Source organism: Thamnophis elegans, chromosome 3, assembly GCF_009769535.1.
Source record: "Thamnophis elegans isolate rThaEle1 chromosome 3, rThaEle1.pri, whole genome shotgun sequence".
Taxonomy (NCBI): Eukaryota; Metazoa; Chordata; class Lepidosauria; order Squamata; family Colubridae; genus Thamnophis; species Thamnophis elegans.
In genome coordinates this window covers 107,618,039-107,634,292 of record NC_045543.1, presented here as the reverse complement: position 1 = coordinate 107,634,292, position 16,254 = coordinate 107,618,039, and the positions used below count along the sequence as shown (strand labels likewise).

At 36.7% G+C, this 16,254-nt stretch overlaps 1 protein-coding gene across 1 annotated transcript; it reads right to left on the bottom strand.

Annotated features, from left to right (window-relative positions):
• Nucleotides 1-4,290: 4,290 nt before the first annotated feature.
• MBLAC2 (metallo-beta-lactamase domain containing 2) lies at nt 4,291-15,419 on the bottom strand. The gene is made up of 2 exons (XM_032213586.1): nt 14,803-15,419; nt 4,291-6,398 (listed from the first exon to the last, which is right to left on the bottom strand). The coding sequence occupies exons 1-2, from the start codon at nt 15,305-15,307 to the stop codon at nt 6,013-6,015; spliced, it is 891 nt and encodes a 296-aa protein (XP_032069477.1). The 5' UTR covers nt 15,308-15,419; the 3' UTR covers nt 4,291-6,012.
• Nucleotides 15,420-16,254: the final 835 nt, after the last annotated feature.

The following is a 16,254-nucleotide window of genomic DNA, read 5'->3' as shown; positions in this document are numbered from 1 at the left end:
TTTCTCTTGTTAAACTCCCAGGAGTTTGATCGACCAGTCAATCAGGAATTCTGCTATCTGGTACTTAAGATATGTATACTGTATATTGGGATATAAAAGCGAGAAATATTGAGACACATACATTTAAGTAGGAAGAAGGAAGTAGAAGGAAGAAACCTGCAGAAGCACAGTGGCATTAAGCACTTTGGTTCAGGATTATTTCAAATCAGATCAAACAGATTAGGGGCAGGGTTTATTTGATAGGGCTACTTATCTCTTACACCAAGAGTATTGCATTCCCATGTTCCTGCAGTAATCAGGATGATCTCTAGGTGGCAGTATACTCAACATGGAACATAAATAGTCTTGTTAGAAATATCCTACAGCAGATGGTAAAAATAAAGGCTAAATAAATAATAAAACAAAGGTTTGAACTCCCAATCCCACTCCACCAAAAATTCAGGAAAGCAGCTGGTGGTTGATTTTTCAACCACCATCACTGTCTTGAAATTGCCTTAATTAAATTCTTTGAAGATAGCAAAACTTCCCAGCATTATTGCTAAGGTTCAATAATGTAAACTGGGGGCAATACAGTTTATGTTAATATGCTTTCCTCCAATTTAAGGCAGTAGAGAACAGAAAATTTAACATAGACCCCAACAACCCATAGTAAGTTTGTTAACTGGTGGTTTTATTTAATGATAAAGAACCAATTAAAATGTATGTGACACATACATGCATACACATTGCACATATTTCTGAGTATGAGTAATTTGGGCCACTCTATTTACATATAACAGAACCATCAAGTTGCCCTTTTAGATATTTAGCTTCTGCCATAAGCAATGCTGTGTGTTTTGTTATTCAAGAGATTTGACTGAATCAACAGTGAAAATTTCTTTTCTCATACTATTATTCCGAACACAGAATGCTGTCTAGAATTGCAGATGTTAAAGATTGATGTAAAATGCTGTGACTGAGAGCTATATTAATTGAAGCACAGTTGATCCTTATAATGTCCCAAATCCACACCTTATATGAGGTATGTGCTCTGTCAAGAACAGTAATATTTTTCAAATGAAAAAAAATGGAATTATTGATTTCAACATGGTCAAGCTTAACACTTCTATATCTCTTAAAGATTTCCTACATCTCTTAAAGATGCTGCAATTCTTTAATACTTTTTGGCATTGTCCAGTCAAAGCATTGTTTTGATTTTAATTGTCTATGTATGTAAATACAATTTTAGAAAATCATAGTTAATGTGATACTGAACTATATTCCTAAAACATGGAATCTGTCATCTTGTGAAGAGCTTTGGCTTTGTAAAGGTTGGGGCACAACCAAGAGGACAATTTTATAGAATTGGAAAGAAGCTTACTCTCTTAATTTTAGGAAATTCCTTCCAGGATATGAGTATATCATTTATTTTTGTAATGTCTCTGTAGTTTGGAAAGGATAAATGAAAATGGGGAAAAACATTTAAATTTCAACATCAATTTAACAAATGTTAATCTTTTATTTTGCCACACTTGAAGACAACATTGCAGCCTATCTTACCACTTATGTATATACAACTGCACCAGCAGATGGCAGCATAAAACAAATTGTTCAGCACACATTCAACAGACTGGAATTCTGAAATCTCAATGATTTAGTCTTTAGTAAGATTATTTGCTTTCATGGTGGCAATAAATGTATATACCACTCAATTTATTATATAACTTTTGAGAACCAAGTTTTAACAATGATGTAGAACAAATGGACAAAACATATATTCATTTTAAGTATTAATGTGACTTCAGCATAAGAAAAATTCCAATCCCAGCCCCTTTCATATATTTGGTTAAGCTCCTGAACCTCAAATACCGTATTTTTCGGAGTATAAGGCACACATAGCTGTTGGGAATGAAAACAAGGGGAAATAAATATGTCTCTGCCTTCCAGCAATTTGCCTCCTTGCACTAAAAAGCAAGCCGTACAGAAGACATACACTGTTTGTGGTATTATATTTCAGACTACTTGTACAAATGCTGTTAAAATTGATGTGGCTTTCTGGAAGTATACATTATTCTCTGCTATTTAAAATAAGTTACAATAACACTGGGCCTCTTCAGATCACGCATTTATTTTAAAAAGCTTCTTCATTTTGTTAAGTTGTCTAGAACAATAATAAAGCAGTCTTTAAAAAATAAGTTTAATAATTTGAACATTCTATAGGCATTTATAGTTACTGACTTACGGTACCTCCTTGCAGCAAACAGTATGTTTCAGTTTAGCCTGATTAGAAGAAAAAAAATCTGCTTCTGGCTCCCAGCAATTTGCCCCTTGCAGCAAACAGCAAACAACCTGTTTCAGTTTAGCCTGATTAGAAGAAAAGAATATGCCTCTGCCTCCCAGCAATTGCCTCATTCCAAGCAAACAGCAAGTTTCACTTTTAATTTCAGCACCAGCCTCCCATTGATTGCCATAGCCGATTGCCGTCTCTGCAAGCCCAATTTTCTGGTTTGCTGCAAGAAGGTAAATTGCTGGGAGGCAGAGGGCAAAGGGTGGGGGCTGGTGGTGGGCAGGGCTACATTCAGTGTATAAGACACATCCAAATTTTCACCCTCTTTTAGGAGCAGAAACTGTGTGTCTTATACTCTGAAAAATACAGTACTTCATCCCAGACAAATTAATGAATAGATTATGCACCCTGTGTTAAGAGGCATCCTCAATATATAGAATGGCTATCAAAAAGATAACACAAAAGATATTTAAAAATATTAAATATTTTAGATTAGTTTTTTTTATAAAACAATCAGTTCAAAAGAACTAAGATTTGATGCATAATAACATTGTACTTAAAATTTTGATTCTGAAAACCCCCTATATTTATATCATCATGAAATGAAGAGTTAAGCCATAATTTTTAAAAAGGAGACAACATACAATTGATTATACTAGCTTAATTTCATTAATTGTGTAAGGCACACTCAAAAATCTGGGATGAAAACAATTTTGTAATAGTGAACTAAAAAGAAAATCAAGATTGAATAATGAGTAGTTACTGTAGTTAATACACTTATAACAAATGCAAAAAGGCCATGTCTAAAACAGCAGCAAGATATGTAAGTCTTACAGAAACAACATAATTCTGAGAATGATACAAATGATATCACTATAAAGAATAGCAGAATTTTGAAGAATCCAAAAAAAGTTTCATTCTTAGTTACTGTATGGACAGATTTGTGTGTGTGTGGTGGTTGGGGGGGGAGTGGAAACAACATGGAAATATTTACCAATTGCTTTATCTTTCTCTCTTGACTTTGCAAGCTAACTGCATCCCTGGGGATTTTGCCACTTATTTCAATTTGTAAAAATGCAGAAAGAAATTTTGGAGATAGCAATTGTTATGTTCAAGCTATCATCACCACTCCACCTCCAAAACGTTCTGCTTACCTCCTAAGGGAAATACACATTTTCCTCTCATTCAAAAGGAAAGGAATAAATCAAAAAGAAAAAAAATGAAATCTTATTGGAGATGTATTTTGTGTCATTATTTTATTATCAATATCAATGATAAACAATATAACTTTTCTTAAAACCAGTACCATTAGTACATTTTTATTAGTATGGTGCATTACAAGTTTTAAAAATTGTTTTAAACCATACATTACAGCAATATTCATGACCCAGTTAAATAATATCTCTTAAAGTGATATCACATCAACACAGCTGAACTTCAAATAACTATTTCAACTTGAGTTTTTAAACTGTGAAAACCAGATAAATACAGAATCCTTTAGTGGTTTCAAACTTTTTTTTTTACAAATAATAGTAAAAGTATGATCACTATCATTTTTAAAAAGGCTTTTTTTCAAAATTAAACTTTATAAAAATATTTAAAACAACAGATCAAATTCTATAGCATTCTCTCTCAGGAATAGTATTTTACTAACCAATAATAATCATAAGTTGAACTGTGATTCAGTCCTAGGTTGAAACTCGAATAAAGCTAAAATTCAGTACTCGCTAGGAATAAAATCTCACTGAATTGAGTAGTATTTATATTACAGTAAGGAAGGTACTTCCAATTTGAATATTTCGCCCACTAAATGTAATTATTAGCTTCAGTAGATAGGTTTACTCTGTGATATCTAATCAGATTGAAAAAAGACAGAGATTTTCTTTAAAATCAGCAAATTTTGTAATTTGCTGATTTTGTAATTAGAAAGCAAACAGCTACAAACTTTGTAGCTGTTTGCTTGCTAACTTACTAAACTAATGGAAAAGCTTCAGATCAATCCTTTGCCACGTCTGATAATTGAAGGATTCCTTACACTGAAATACTTTCATACTGAGAAATCAACACTTTGGTAAAATAACTTTCAAGACACTGTCAATGGGCAAAGGAAGAGGAAGGGACAAAAAGTCAAAAGAAGAGGATTCTTTTATCTACGGAAAAAACTGTTAATGCCTCAGCAGTATTTCATAACAAAATCAGTTTGTAATGGTCCAGGCCAAAATGTCAACCATTCTGTAGCAGAAATAAACAAGGCACTATAAACTCACATGGATTCCAAGATGGTTGAAAATCTTGATTAAGCAGGAATCAGATTAATTTTGATTGTGCTTAATACTGCAGCTGATACTGTGCTTAACTGTATTCAACTCGAAGAAGAAATCTGGTCAAAAAGGAAATGACTATGAGTACATAATATGGCAACATGCTCCTAACCTTTGGACCACAATTGTGCGGCTCCTCAGTGAAGATTAGCCAGTTTCCATAGCATACAAGCAGCATTTGCTAATTTGTGATTATACTGCTACATACCTTTTCCCTATTTTTCAAAGGTATTGAATTAAGAGTTTTTCTTAGTACAGGCAGCAATTCCAGTGTTAATTGCCAAAATGATGCAGTATTTTATAACAGGAAATAGGCACTATTATCTTTTTAAGAATTGTACTTTCATAGGATACCAAGTGCTGGAACACTGTGGTATTAAGAATCAAAGTGCTGCTTTGATCTTGGGGAAATATTGTGCAATAGAATTCAAAAAGAAAAAAAAAAGTGCAATGACCACAATATTCAAATAAGTTACTGTTCTTGCAAGAAACAGTCATTTTTAATATAATTCTTATTGGATTCTAATAAATCAAATTCTGATGCAAGATACAAGTTCTGCATCCAAAAAAGAGACTAGTAATATCTTAGAAAATAATAACTGGCAGAAATGTTTGTTAGGCTAGTTGAAAAAAGCACAATGCAAATTGTGGAAAAGAAAGAAAAAAAACCGAAAAGAGAAAAACGAAGAATAATAACTGAAGTATGAAAACTTAGTCTGACCCATATGCAATGTGCACCTGATACAACCTACCACCCAATATCAAGTTGCTAGTTTTATATACACTGAAGTGTTTCTGCAACTGTGATATTACAGGGATTAAGAATCTTGGATTATAGGTGCATGTTTTACTTAAAAATGGTTATACACTCACACTTACAGCATTAGTTATATTTGGAAAGCAAGCAATACTTAAAATATTAAATGACATTTCATTTGTTTTAAAACCAATACTTAAATGCAACACAATTAAAGAACAACATTAACACAGAACAATATTTGATATGAACATTTGGTATTAACTTCAGCTTACATTCATCCCATACAATAAAAATTACATAGGTACTTAGTGCATTCAACATGACAGTGGAATGTTCTAATGGCCCCTTTTTCTCACAACTCTTGCTTCTGTATTTCAGCCATTTAAAATATGTTTTCAACATAACTCCTAACCGAAGGTTGCATTACAAAGTTTGACAAAAGGGCAAAACTTTTGTTTTAGCGATATGTTTCAAAATGGTTCAAAATACAAAATAACTTATTTAGAACATCTGTCAAATAGCATTCAACATATGTGCAAACTCGCCTTTTAAAAGAGACAAAAAAGATGAGTAGCTTTGGCACAGCTACTGGTATGTATATTGGCATTTTTAAAATATAAATTAATTAGATAAAAATAAGCATCTTCATGGCTATGAAGTTAAGACTATGAAGTTGTTCTAGAATTTGTTGCACGAAGTGCTAGGCTTGCAACCGATCTCATCGCACACATAGAAATCTTGTGACAAGCCCCAGCATTTGAAATATAGTTGGAAGCTAAACGATACAGTCGTTCAGATCCAAATGTGTTAAAATGCCCTGGAAGGACTTTCTCCACAAGGCCCCTATTGACTAAGTCTATTAATCGCTGGCAGGTTGTAACGTAGTCATTTATCCGGCTGTAGGGAAGCCAGTCAATCATTGAGCCATCATACACAACATCCCCACTGAACAGAATCTTCCGTTCTCTGTCATGCAAACAAATGCTTCCTCTCGAATGGCCAGGCATGTGCATGACAGTGAGCTGTCTATCACCAAGGCTGATCACATCCCCTAAAACAAGAAACAAAATTTTATGCACAAAACACTTTTTAAAAATGCAACCTTATATTTGTCCGTTACAAACTCATGCATTAAAACTATAACTGTAACCAAGCAACGCAGGAAAACATATATTACTCTTTCCCCTTCCCCTTGACAAAGATGAAAGCCCACACACGGTAGGAAGGATTCTGTGAGCATGACTACTTACCTTAGTTTAGGGTTCAGTGAAGGGGGATAGTAAAACTATGAAGAAAAAAACCTGATTTTTAAAGGTATTTTCCAGTCACATCTGCAGATGAGCACCAACATGGCCAAACTATAATCTATTTTTATGTTTCATAATTTTAAGACAGTCTGACTTCCCCAACCTTAAAGCTGCCAAGATTGAGAAACACTAGTCTCCTAGAAAGTCTATCATATCATGCATGTTTAATTTCATCTTTATTTCTCATAATGATTTCTATGAGTTCTATTAGACTGGGCAACTTGTACTTTTCCTAGATCTGCTCTTTTGCATTACCTCCAACTGACAGCCATTTGCCTCTAGCTGCACTCTCCTTATTCATTAGAAAAGAAAAGAAAACAACTGTCAACTTGAAGCCTATCTTTCCCAGAAGCCATAAGTAAGGAATCTACAATTGACTGAAGCTCAAATCACAATAGTAATATCTGGCTTGGGGTCTACAATATTTAGTTACATCAGTTCACTCAGTATTACTCACAAAACACAAAGTTTATTGAACATAAGAAGCAAATTATCTGGACTTCTTTAAATGAAGATATAGGCCTGGGTATAGAATTAAAATTTGATGATCCCTGAGAAGGCTGGGATAGAAGATGTATAATTATACGAGTCCTGCTGGATTTGTGAGTGGCTTTCAATACTCTATATCATGATGTACCCCTGCAATTATTGTTAAGCGTTTAGACATTTTGCTATGAGTATTATTGGACATACTGTATTCTTGATTGGTCAGTTCCCACAGTGGTAGTGGCGTAAGTCAGGTCCTTGGCTTCTGGATTGCTGCACAGCTCAGCTGTCTTCCACCTATAATTTAACATCTACCTGAAGCCCCTGGGAGGGTTCATCTCCAAAATGAAGTGAAATATTATCAAATAGGCTGATGATGTTCAATTACATATTTTCCATCTGAATCTGGGCAACATATGTAGTGAAGGTCCTAATTCAGTGATTGGATGTTGTTAGGATATTGATATACGAAATAATTTGAACTGAATTCTATCAAGGCACTGTGGATTTACCGTGTTTCCCAAAAAATAAGACAGGATCTTATTTTCTTTTGAGGTCCAAAATAAGTGCTTGGCCTTATTTTCGGAGAGGTCTTATTATTTTTGAGGTGCAGGTAGCAGCAAACGTGGTCACCTCATGACTGCTGCTGTCTTGCAAAAAATTTCCAGGGACAGCTTATTTTCAGGGGAGGGTTTATTTTAGTGCATGCGCTCAAAAGACAGATTGGGTTTATTATCTGGGGAGGTCTTATTTTCAGGGAAACAGGGTCGAAGATAACTTCATCTATTTTACTTTATTCAACTTTGTTCCTGGATATGATATTTTCCCATATGGTGTTGACCTATTGTGGCTCAACATAGAATGACACTCCTACTTGAACAGAAAATGAAGACCCAGCGAGACAGTCAGTTACAGTGGCTAGGCATAGACTTATTTAATTCAGGCAGCTTTATTCACAATTATTTATGAACCTCGAAGGTGGATTTTTGTTATGTAAAATACATGGAATTGCCCTTGTAGATCATTTTGAAGCTTTACATGGTACAATGTGCAACAACCCGACTAGTTAGCTGCATTCAGGTTCATTCATGTATTATCACTACTACAGGATGCACTGGCTGCCAATGAGTTTCAAAATGCAATCCAATATGCTGATTGTCATTCTTAAAGCCCTAAATGGCTCAGGGACTGAGTACTGTGTTACTACAACCTCTGAGTTGAATCCATTCATCCTATAAGAACTGGGAATGAGGATTTTCTAAGGGGTCCTGCCACTAAGAGAATGCCCTCTTTACAGAACCTAGACCAAGTGATGTTCTCCTTCCTTTGTAATATCCAAAATCACATCAGAAAAACATTTAAATCCAAGTAAGATCTTGCTATTCCCACATGGTGATGCATCAGATGGACTATTTATGGTTTTATTGAGTGATTTTTTAAAATCTTGTTACATTGCAAGCAACTTGGTATCTCTGGAAATGGAATAACATGAATTTATGTACAATAAAGAACTAAAACTACTGTTTTTGTATGTAGTATACAAATATACTACACAATATAGCATATCTTTCATTATTCACATCTGTCAATAGCAATAGTGGATATTGGCTATGGTAGCGGTCTGATAAAGGATGAAAAACACAAAAGGGGGCAATGAAGCCTCATCAATCAGATTGCATATTCACTTATGTATATTTTAGCAATTCAGAAAATTACTAAGTAATCATTTTGACATTCAATGAGCTAAAGCTACTGACTGCTTGAACTAATTTCAAAAGATTTCTTAGTCATTTGTTCATAATCTCAGAAAATATTTTTTGTCAAAGAGGAAGTTACAATCACAAGGCTTTATTGTGGCTAGTACAAAGGGATGTATATACATAGGTATATGTGTATTAAGACTGGTTATTTTTATTTAGTTTATGAATTATTTACATTTTCTCCTATTCTATCCTTTCTCTCTGATAAACCAATATATTTAAAGTATTTGGTATCATAATATAATAATATACAAACAGAAATTTATTACTAAAAGGTAGGTAATTTATCATGCCTCTTTCTCAACAGAAAATACTTTGGACAGGGAAAATAAAGTTTCAAAATGAGTTTCTTTTTGGCCATTTTTAGATATATTGCAGTTTTTAGTACACAAGCATTGAAAACTACATAATACCGTTTGCAAGTAGACTCAGAGTCTAACTGTGGACATTAATTCTTCATAAAACATGGATTATGTAGGTGGAAATTAAATTCTGAGTTGGAAACTCCGTCTCCTTCCTTTTCCCCTTAATACCAGCTTTAGTTCTATTACCCTGCCTTAAATCAAAGATCTTCATTATATCCAAAATACATTACTGTATTGAATCAGTCAGCTTACTGACTAAGATATTAAGTCACAATCTACAGTATTTTATCACGTTCATATGCCATAATTTAGAAATTTGGAAATTCACATCCAAAACAGATCACTATGCATTTCTTCTTGTGTAAGCTGTTCTATGGGTGTTTCAGAGGAGCCACCTGAGGTTCGATATAAAATGAGTAGCTATATAAATGTTATAAACAAATATATGAATAAATAAGTCTGCATCACCTGGAAATGTAAGCAGATTGTGAATCCATATGTCCCTCTAATCTTAATGAAATGACTTTCTATCTGTTTTTCTTGCAATGCTTTTATTGGCTGACTCACCATCTTTGAGAATGCCATCTTCCCAGAAAAGATATGATATATACTTTCAACTATTAAATCATAATATATTTTGTATACTTTCAATTTTAATGGACCCCCATAAAAATCAAGATAGAAAAATTACACCATTATACATAGTGATAACCAGCAGCTTGCTGTACCCTGACCATAAATCTATTATGCGTTTTAATGTTCAATTAACAAGAATGGTCAACATATCCATTAATATTACTTTGGATGTACTTACATTTCACAGATATTCACAGATATTCACAGATATTCAAGTCTTCCCAAGATATTTGCGTTTATGTAAAAGCTAAAGTGAACACAAAGTGGAAAAAAAGTATGTACCCCACCATTGAATTACTTCTCTTTCCTCAAATATGGTACAAAATGGTTTAAAATTAGTGTGCGCCCTGAGATAATTTTAATAATGCATTGTAGGGTTCAGATGCATGAATCTGTTCATACTTATTGTACTGATGCTCTATGCAGATCTTTATTTATACATGAAAACACTAAAACAGTAATAGTCTAAAATGTCCTTGAGCCTACTTCCACTATTTCTAGGATTCTCTAATGGCCCTCAAATATTCAATGATTATATCTGAAAAGAAATTCTAAGTAAAAATGAAGATGCAATAGTTTTTTTTTTAGAATAGCCCATAGTTTAGAATAGCCCATAGTTGCATTTATTTATACTTTTCAACAATCACATCTGTGTAAGATTGCCTACGCTTGTTAAAATAGCAATCATGGATATATTAACATAACTCAAACATTAAAAGCATGGAAATTTGTAGGATGAAAAGAAACGGGGGGGGGGGGGGGATAAAGGAATGTAAAGCCCAGTCTAGCAGAATACCAATGAAGAAGAAAAATAACAGCTCCCAAAAGAAACCAGCATGGCTGCATAAAGAACTATCTGACAAATTGAAAGATAAAAAAGATAAGTATAAAAAGTGGAAAGAGGGGGACATAACTATGGCAGAATATCAGCAAATAGCCCGAGCCTGTAAAGATGAAGTGAGGAAAGCTAAGGCTCACAATGAAGAAAGGCTTGCCACAAAAGTAAAAAATAACAAAAAAAGCTTCTTCCAACATGTTAAAAACAAGACAAAGTTAAGGAAACAATTGATCCATTGCTAGGAGAAAGTGGCAAGGTGACAAGCAACAGGGAGAAAGCAGAACTACTTAACGCATTTGTCTTTACACAAAGGCATAAAACAATCCAACCTATCAAAAACAGCACCACAAAAATCAGATGAGGAACACAAGTTGAAATAGGGAAGAAAATGGTGAGCACCTGTCTACCCTAGACGAGTTCAAATCACTAGGACCGGATAGATTACACCCCAGAAGATAGGCTTAAGATACAGAAGGATCTTGACAAACTTGAACATTGGGCACTATCTAATAAAATGAAATTCAATGGTGAAAAGAGTAAGGTTCTACATTTAGGTAAGAAAAACAAAATGCACAGGTACAGTATATGTGGTACCTTGCTAAACAGTAGTAACTGTGAGAGGGATCTTAGAGTCCTAGTGGACAACCATTTAAATATGAGCCAGCAGTGTGCAGCAGCTGCCAAAAAAGCCAACACAGTTCTAGGCTACATAAACAGAGGGATAGAATCAAAATCATGTGAAGTGTTAATATCACTTTATAATGCCCTGGTAAGGCCACACTTGGAATACTCATTCAGTTTTGGTCACCATGATGTAGAAAAGATGTGGAGACTCTAAAAAGAGTGCAGAGAAGAGCAACAAAGATGATTAGGGGACTGGAAACTAAAACATATGAAGAATGGTTGCAGGAACTGGGTATGTCTAGTTTAATGAAAAGAAAGACTAGGGGAGACATGATAGTAGTGTTCCAATATCTCAGGGGTTGCCACAAAGAAGAGGGAGTCAAACTATTCTCCAAGGCACCTGAGGGTAGAACAAGAAGCAATGGGAGGAAACTAATCAAGGAGAGAAGCAACTTAGAACTGAGGAGAAATTTCCTGACAGTTAGAACAATTAATCAGTGGAACAGCTTGCCTCCAGAAGTTGTGAATGCCCCAACACTGGAAATCTTTAAGAAGATGCTGGATAGCCATTTGTCTGGAACGGTATAGGGTTTCCTGCCTAGGCAGGGGGTTGGACTAGAAGACCTCCAAGGTCCCTTCCAACTCTGCTATTGTATTGTATTGTATTATTACTCTATGATGATTTGACTCAAATTCCATCATGTAGTACAGGTAGTCCTTGATTTACCATAGTTTGCTTAATGACCAAAGTTACAAGGGCACTGAAAAAAGCAACGTGTGACCAATTTTTCACACTTACAACCTTTCCAGCATCCCCACAATCATGTGATCAAAATTCAGATGCTTGGCAACTAGTTCATATTTGACTTTCCTGTATCTCAAGATCATGTCATCATTTTATGACCTTCTGACAAGCAAAGTCCATGGGGAAGCCAGATTCACTTAAAAACTGGGTTGCTAACTTATCAACTGCAGTGATTCACTTAAACAACTGAGGCAAGAAATAAAATGGGGCAAAATTCACTTAACAAATGTCTCACTTAACAACAGAAATTTTAGGCTCAATTGTGGTTGTTAAGTCAAGGACTACTTGTACTTGGATGTGACTTTGTGATACAAATCTATAAAGGGAGAGGGTTAGTATCATGTTATAACATACATTCATAATTTTGGCATCTTCATAATTAAAAACAGATGCCTATGATTACAAATGCACTGGTAGCATTAATTTAGGCAAAATAAAGATGTTTCTAAGTCAATTACAAGTAAATGGTTGCAGGTTCATGGCAGAGCACTTATGCTCAGACAGAGATATGCATATTAAGCCCCAAGCCATATCTAGTACTCCTGGGAAAGACTCAAGATGAAAACCTTTTGGAACAACTGTTAGTATCAAGATAAAAATGAGAAAGATGGATCAATGATATAATGCAGTTTTCTGCAATTTTACATTAAATATAATTAAAGGGGTTACAAATAAGAAAATACTATTAAAAAAACCATAAGATTTTTGCTCGCAAATTCCAGCACTTTTCATAATCCCTGAAAAATTAATCTGGCCAGAGATAAATAGAAATGTAGCTAGGGGCGTATTAAAAGTGAAATCTAAAATAATAGGTATAATGAAGCAAGTGAAAAAATCAGATGATCAATCTAATTTGAATTATAGTTTTTCATGTCTCTTATAAATTAGATATGAAACATGTGGATTGAACTGTTAGTGTAGTGTTTTGGGTTGTAATATGTGAAATACTTAATTGGAGGAAACCTGCATTAGATGTTACTCCTAGGTTATAATCTGTGGATAATATGAAAGGATTTTGGTTGCATTTTCTTAAATATAAACAGCTAGTCCAAAATGTTGATAGAATTGCAGAGTGGACAGAGACTGAAAAAGATGCTGGGGAAAAATCACACAAAACGTTTTACACACACACAACACACACATACACACACAGTACAGCACAAATATTTGATGGATAAATGTTGAAAACTCATTGTTCCTAGCAATGTTACTACTTGGCAAAATTGTATTCCTGGACATTTTTCTCTGGCTGATAAGCTCTGATATGTTTGTTTATTCTTTTTTTCACCCCACAGCAGGGATGCCCTAGAGAAGCACAAAGTACTAAGAGTCTTAGTGAAATGCTCTACCATGTACTTTGTATATCCCCCATTCTTCAGCAGATGCTCAAGATGTCCCCACCCTACCCTTTCTTTCAGACTCTGACAGATCACATTCATGTTTGTATGACCTTTAAGAGGCAGACACACAATTTCAATGGCCTGTGCATGGATTTTACAAAGATGCTCTCTACCTGTCTTTTCAGAGGTACGTTTTTAACACCAGAAAGATAATTTCAACATCATGGATGAAAGATGCATTTAGCTCCCAATTTTTTTTCAAGAAACCAATAACATTGCTCTGTTTTGAGGGTCTCTTCTATAATCTCCTTTTAAAATATTTTATAAAAGTACAGGGATCACATAATGCTGTGTTTTTCATTCCCATTCCATTTCCACGTTTTCCTTCTCTTTTCCTCATATATCTATTTCATAGTGATTTCAAATCTTGGGAGAATTCTTCTACCCTTTGCCATACCCAAAGAACAGAAGCTATAAACACAGACTACTATTATTTCCCTGCATCACCAGAAATTCCCTTCCTTTTACACTTTGCCACTGAAGTGGCATAATTCACCTCTCCCATGCCTTATTAATTCTGCATTCTAGACCAAGGAACGTTAGGGTTCAAAATCCATCTGCCTTCATCACTGAACCTTTATGAATTAGTGCCTTCACTACATGCAAATAAAAAACCAGAACTTTCCGTTTTCATGTCACACTCTCACATGGCTCCAGTCAATACTCTTGTATTTTTTGGTAGGCAAATGATAATACCCACTATTTATTTTCAGTAACAGAAAAGTTGCTGGACTCAAACAGCCCCTCCTTTCTGTACAAATAATTCACTTCAGCAAGAACCCAGTAGACATGTGCAATACAGAAATAATGCTAGGGATACTCAACCCTGCCCCCGTCCAATTTACTATGACCTATCCGATATTAAAGAAAGCCAAATGCTGCAGGTGGCTAGAGACTCTTTCTTACAGGCTGTCTTTTTGAAGTATATTACTTCAAAGGGGGAAAAATACCCCTCCAAATTTATGATATTGCATGCAAGAAATCACTCAGCCTAGTGTTTAATGAAATAATTAATCTCTGTATCACTACATTGGCGTCATTTCATGACTTGGATCGGAAAGCAGCTCATTAAAAGAAAGCGTTCATCGATTCAAGGCTGTACACCTGGTCACAACCGCTCGGCTCGGTTGGGGTGTGAGAGCTGTCTGCCCTGCTCCAGAAAGGCGCCTCCAGAATCAGATGAGGATCTCCCTTGCCAGCCCACTACCCTCTCCCTCCCCTTTCCCGCTCTTACCCTCCTGCAAGACGTGCGTCGGCTGGACGGGTCGCACTCGAAACTGCCTGGCCCTCCAGCCGGGGCTGGGCTGCCTCACCACCTCGCTGTCCGAGAGCCAAGTGACGGTCTCGTAGTTATCGCCGTGGCGCAGGGCTGGAGCCTCGGCGCTGTGCACGGCCACCTCCTCGAACTGGTGCAGTCCGCCCGAGTGGTCGAAGTGCACATGGGTGGCGATGGCTAGCAACGGCCGCCGCCGCCGCCCACCGCTTGCGGGTTCCTTCTCTGCTTCGCCGACACCGGCTCCCTCCTGATCGCCCTGGGCCGGGTCGGGATCCAAAAGCCCAGCCAAGTGAAGGTAGTCGGGGAGGCTGCGCAGCCCCAGCCCCGTGTCGATCACCACGTCCCGCTGGGAGCCGCGCACCAGCCAGATATTGGCCCGGTTGCCCGACTCGTAGAAGCGCTCTTGGATCCAGTAGATGCCTCCGCCCAGAGACTTATGCGCGAACCACTCCAGCGCCGACATTACAGCCGGTCGCCAAACGAAGCGCTGCGGCCACACGACCCGACGCCTGCCTGCGGTGTTTGGAGCTAGGATCGCGTGTTACGAATGTCCCGGACGCGTCGCTTAGACGAGGAGGGCGGATCCAGCAGGAGGAGGAGCTGGAGGCGGGGACTGAATCACCAGCTCCTCAGCGTAACCCGTCTCGGCTTATCGGGTGGTCTCCTACTCGGCTCTCTCCCACTGCAGTAACGCGTCAGATGGAAGGAAGGGGGTGGGGGGTGGGATGAGGGTTTGCCTTGGAAGGGGATGCGGTTGCACGTGGGGATTGCCTGCGAGACTGAAGATGCGGCTACAAGACAGCTGATACAGCAAAAGCGCTCCGGGTTGTGCGAAAGAAAATGCCAGCCCCTCTCACTTGTGTTTCCTAAGTATAGTATTTAGGAAGGGATCTGGGTAAAAAACCGGTGCTTGAACTCGTGGATTTTCTAGATTTCGTAGGATTTTTAGATGGGATCCGCAAGAAACTATTCGTCTGTGTTCTTTCAGATCCCCTGTCTATGGTGGGATATAAAGAACCCAATCTTTGTCCCTCGATTAAGCATTGCATCCCTTGAGCTCAGAAACCGTAATAAGTGCAATACTATTTGGATTCTAAAGAGCCCTCCATTGCCCACCTCTGATTAAATTCAGTACTTCCCCTTAAAACAAGGACTGACAGAGAAATTAACGTTTACTACTGTCCTACAGATCTTAGATACTGTTGCACAACTCTCTGTTGAAAAGGAATTACTACCAAGATAAAAAAATAAAAGGCACATAAAACTGGCTGGAGTGATCCAGCATTTTACTAAATACTAGAAAGAGCCAGTCTTGTTAGTTAAAATACCAGGCTAGAAACCAGAATGTGAGTTCTAGCCCCACCTTAGATACTGTAAGGAGAATCGTCCCCCCCCCACCCTTTAAATATA

Excerpts from the sequence above, each read along its gene's own strand:
- MBLAC2 (XM_032213586.1), bottom strand. The coding sequence starts at position 15,307 with ATGTCGGCGCTGGAGTGGTTCGCGCATAAGTCTCTGGGCGGAGGCATC. Across the intron at positions 6,399-14,802 it reads GACGCACGTCTTGCAGGAGG|GGGATGTGATCAGCCTTGGT; the intron begins GTAAGAGCGGGA and ends TTCTTGTTTTAG.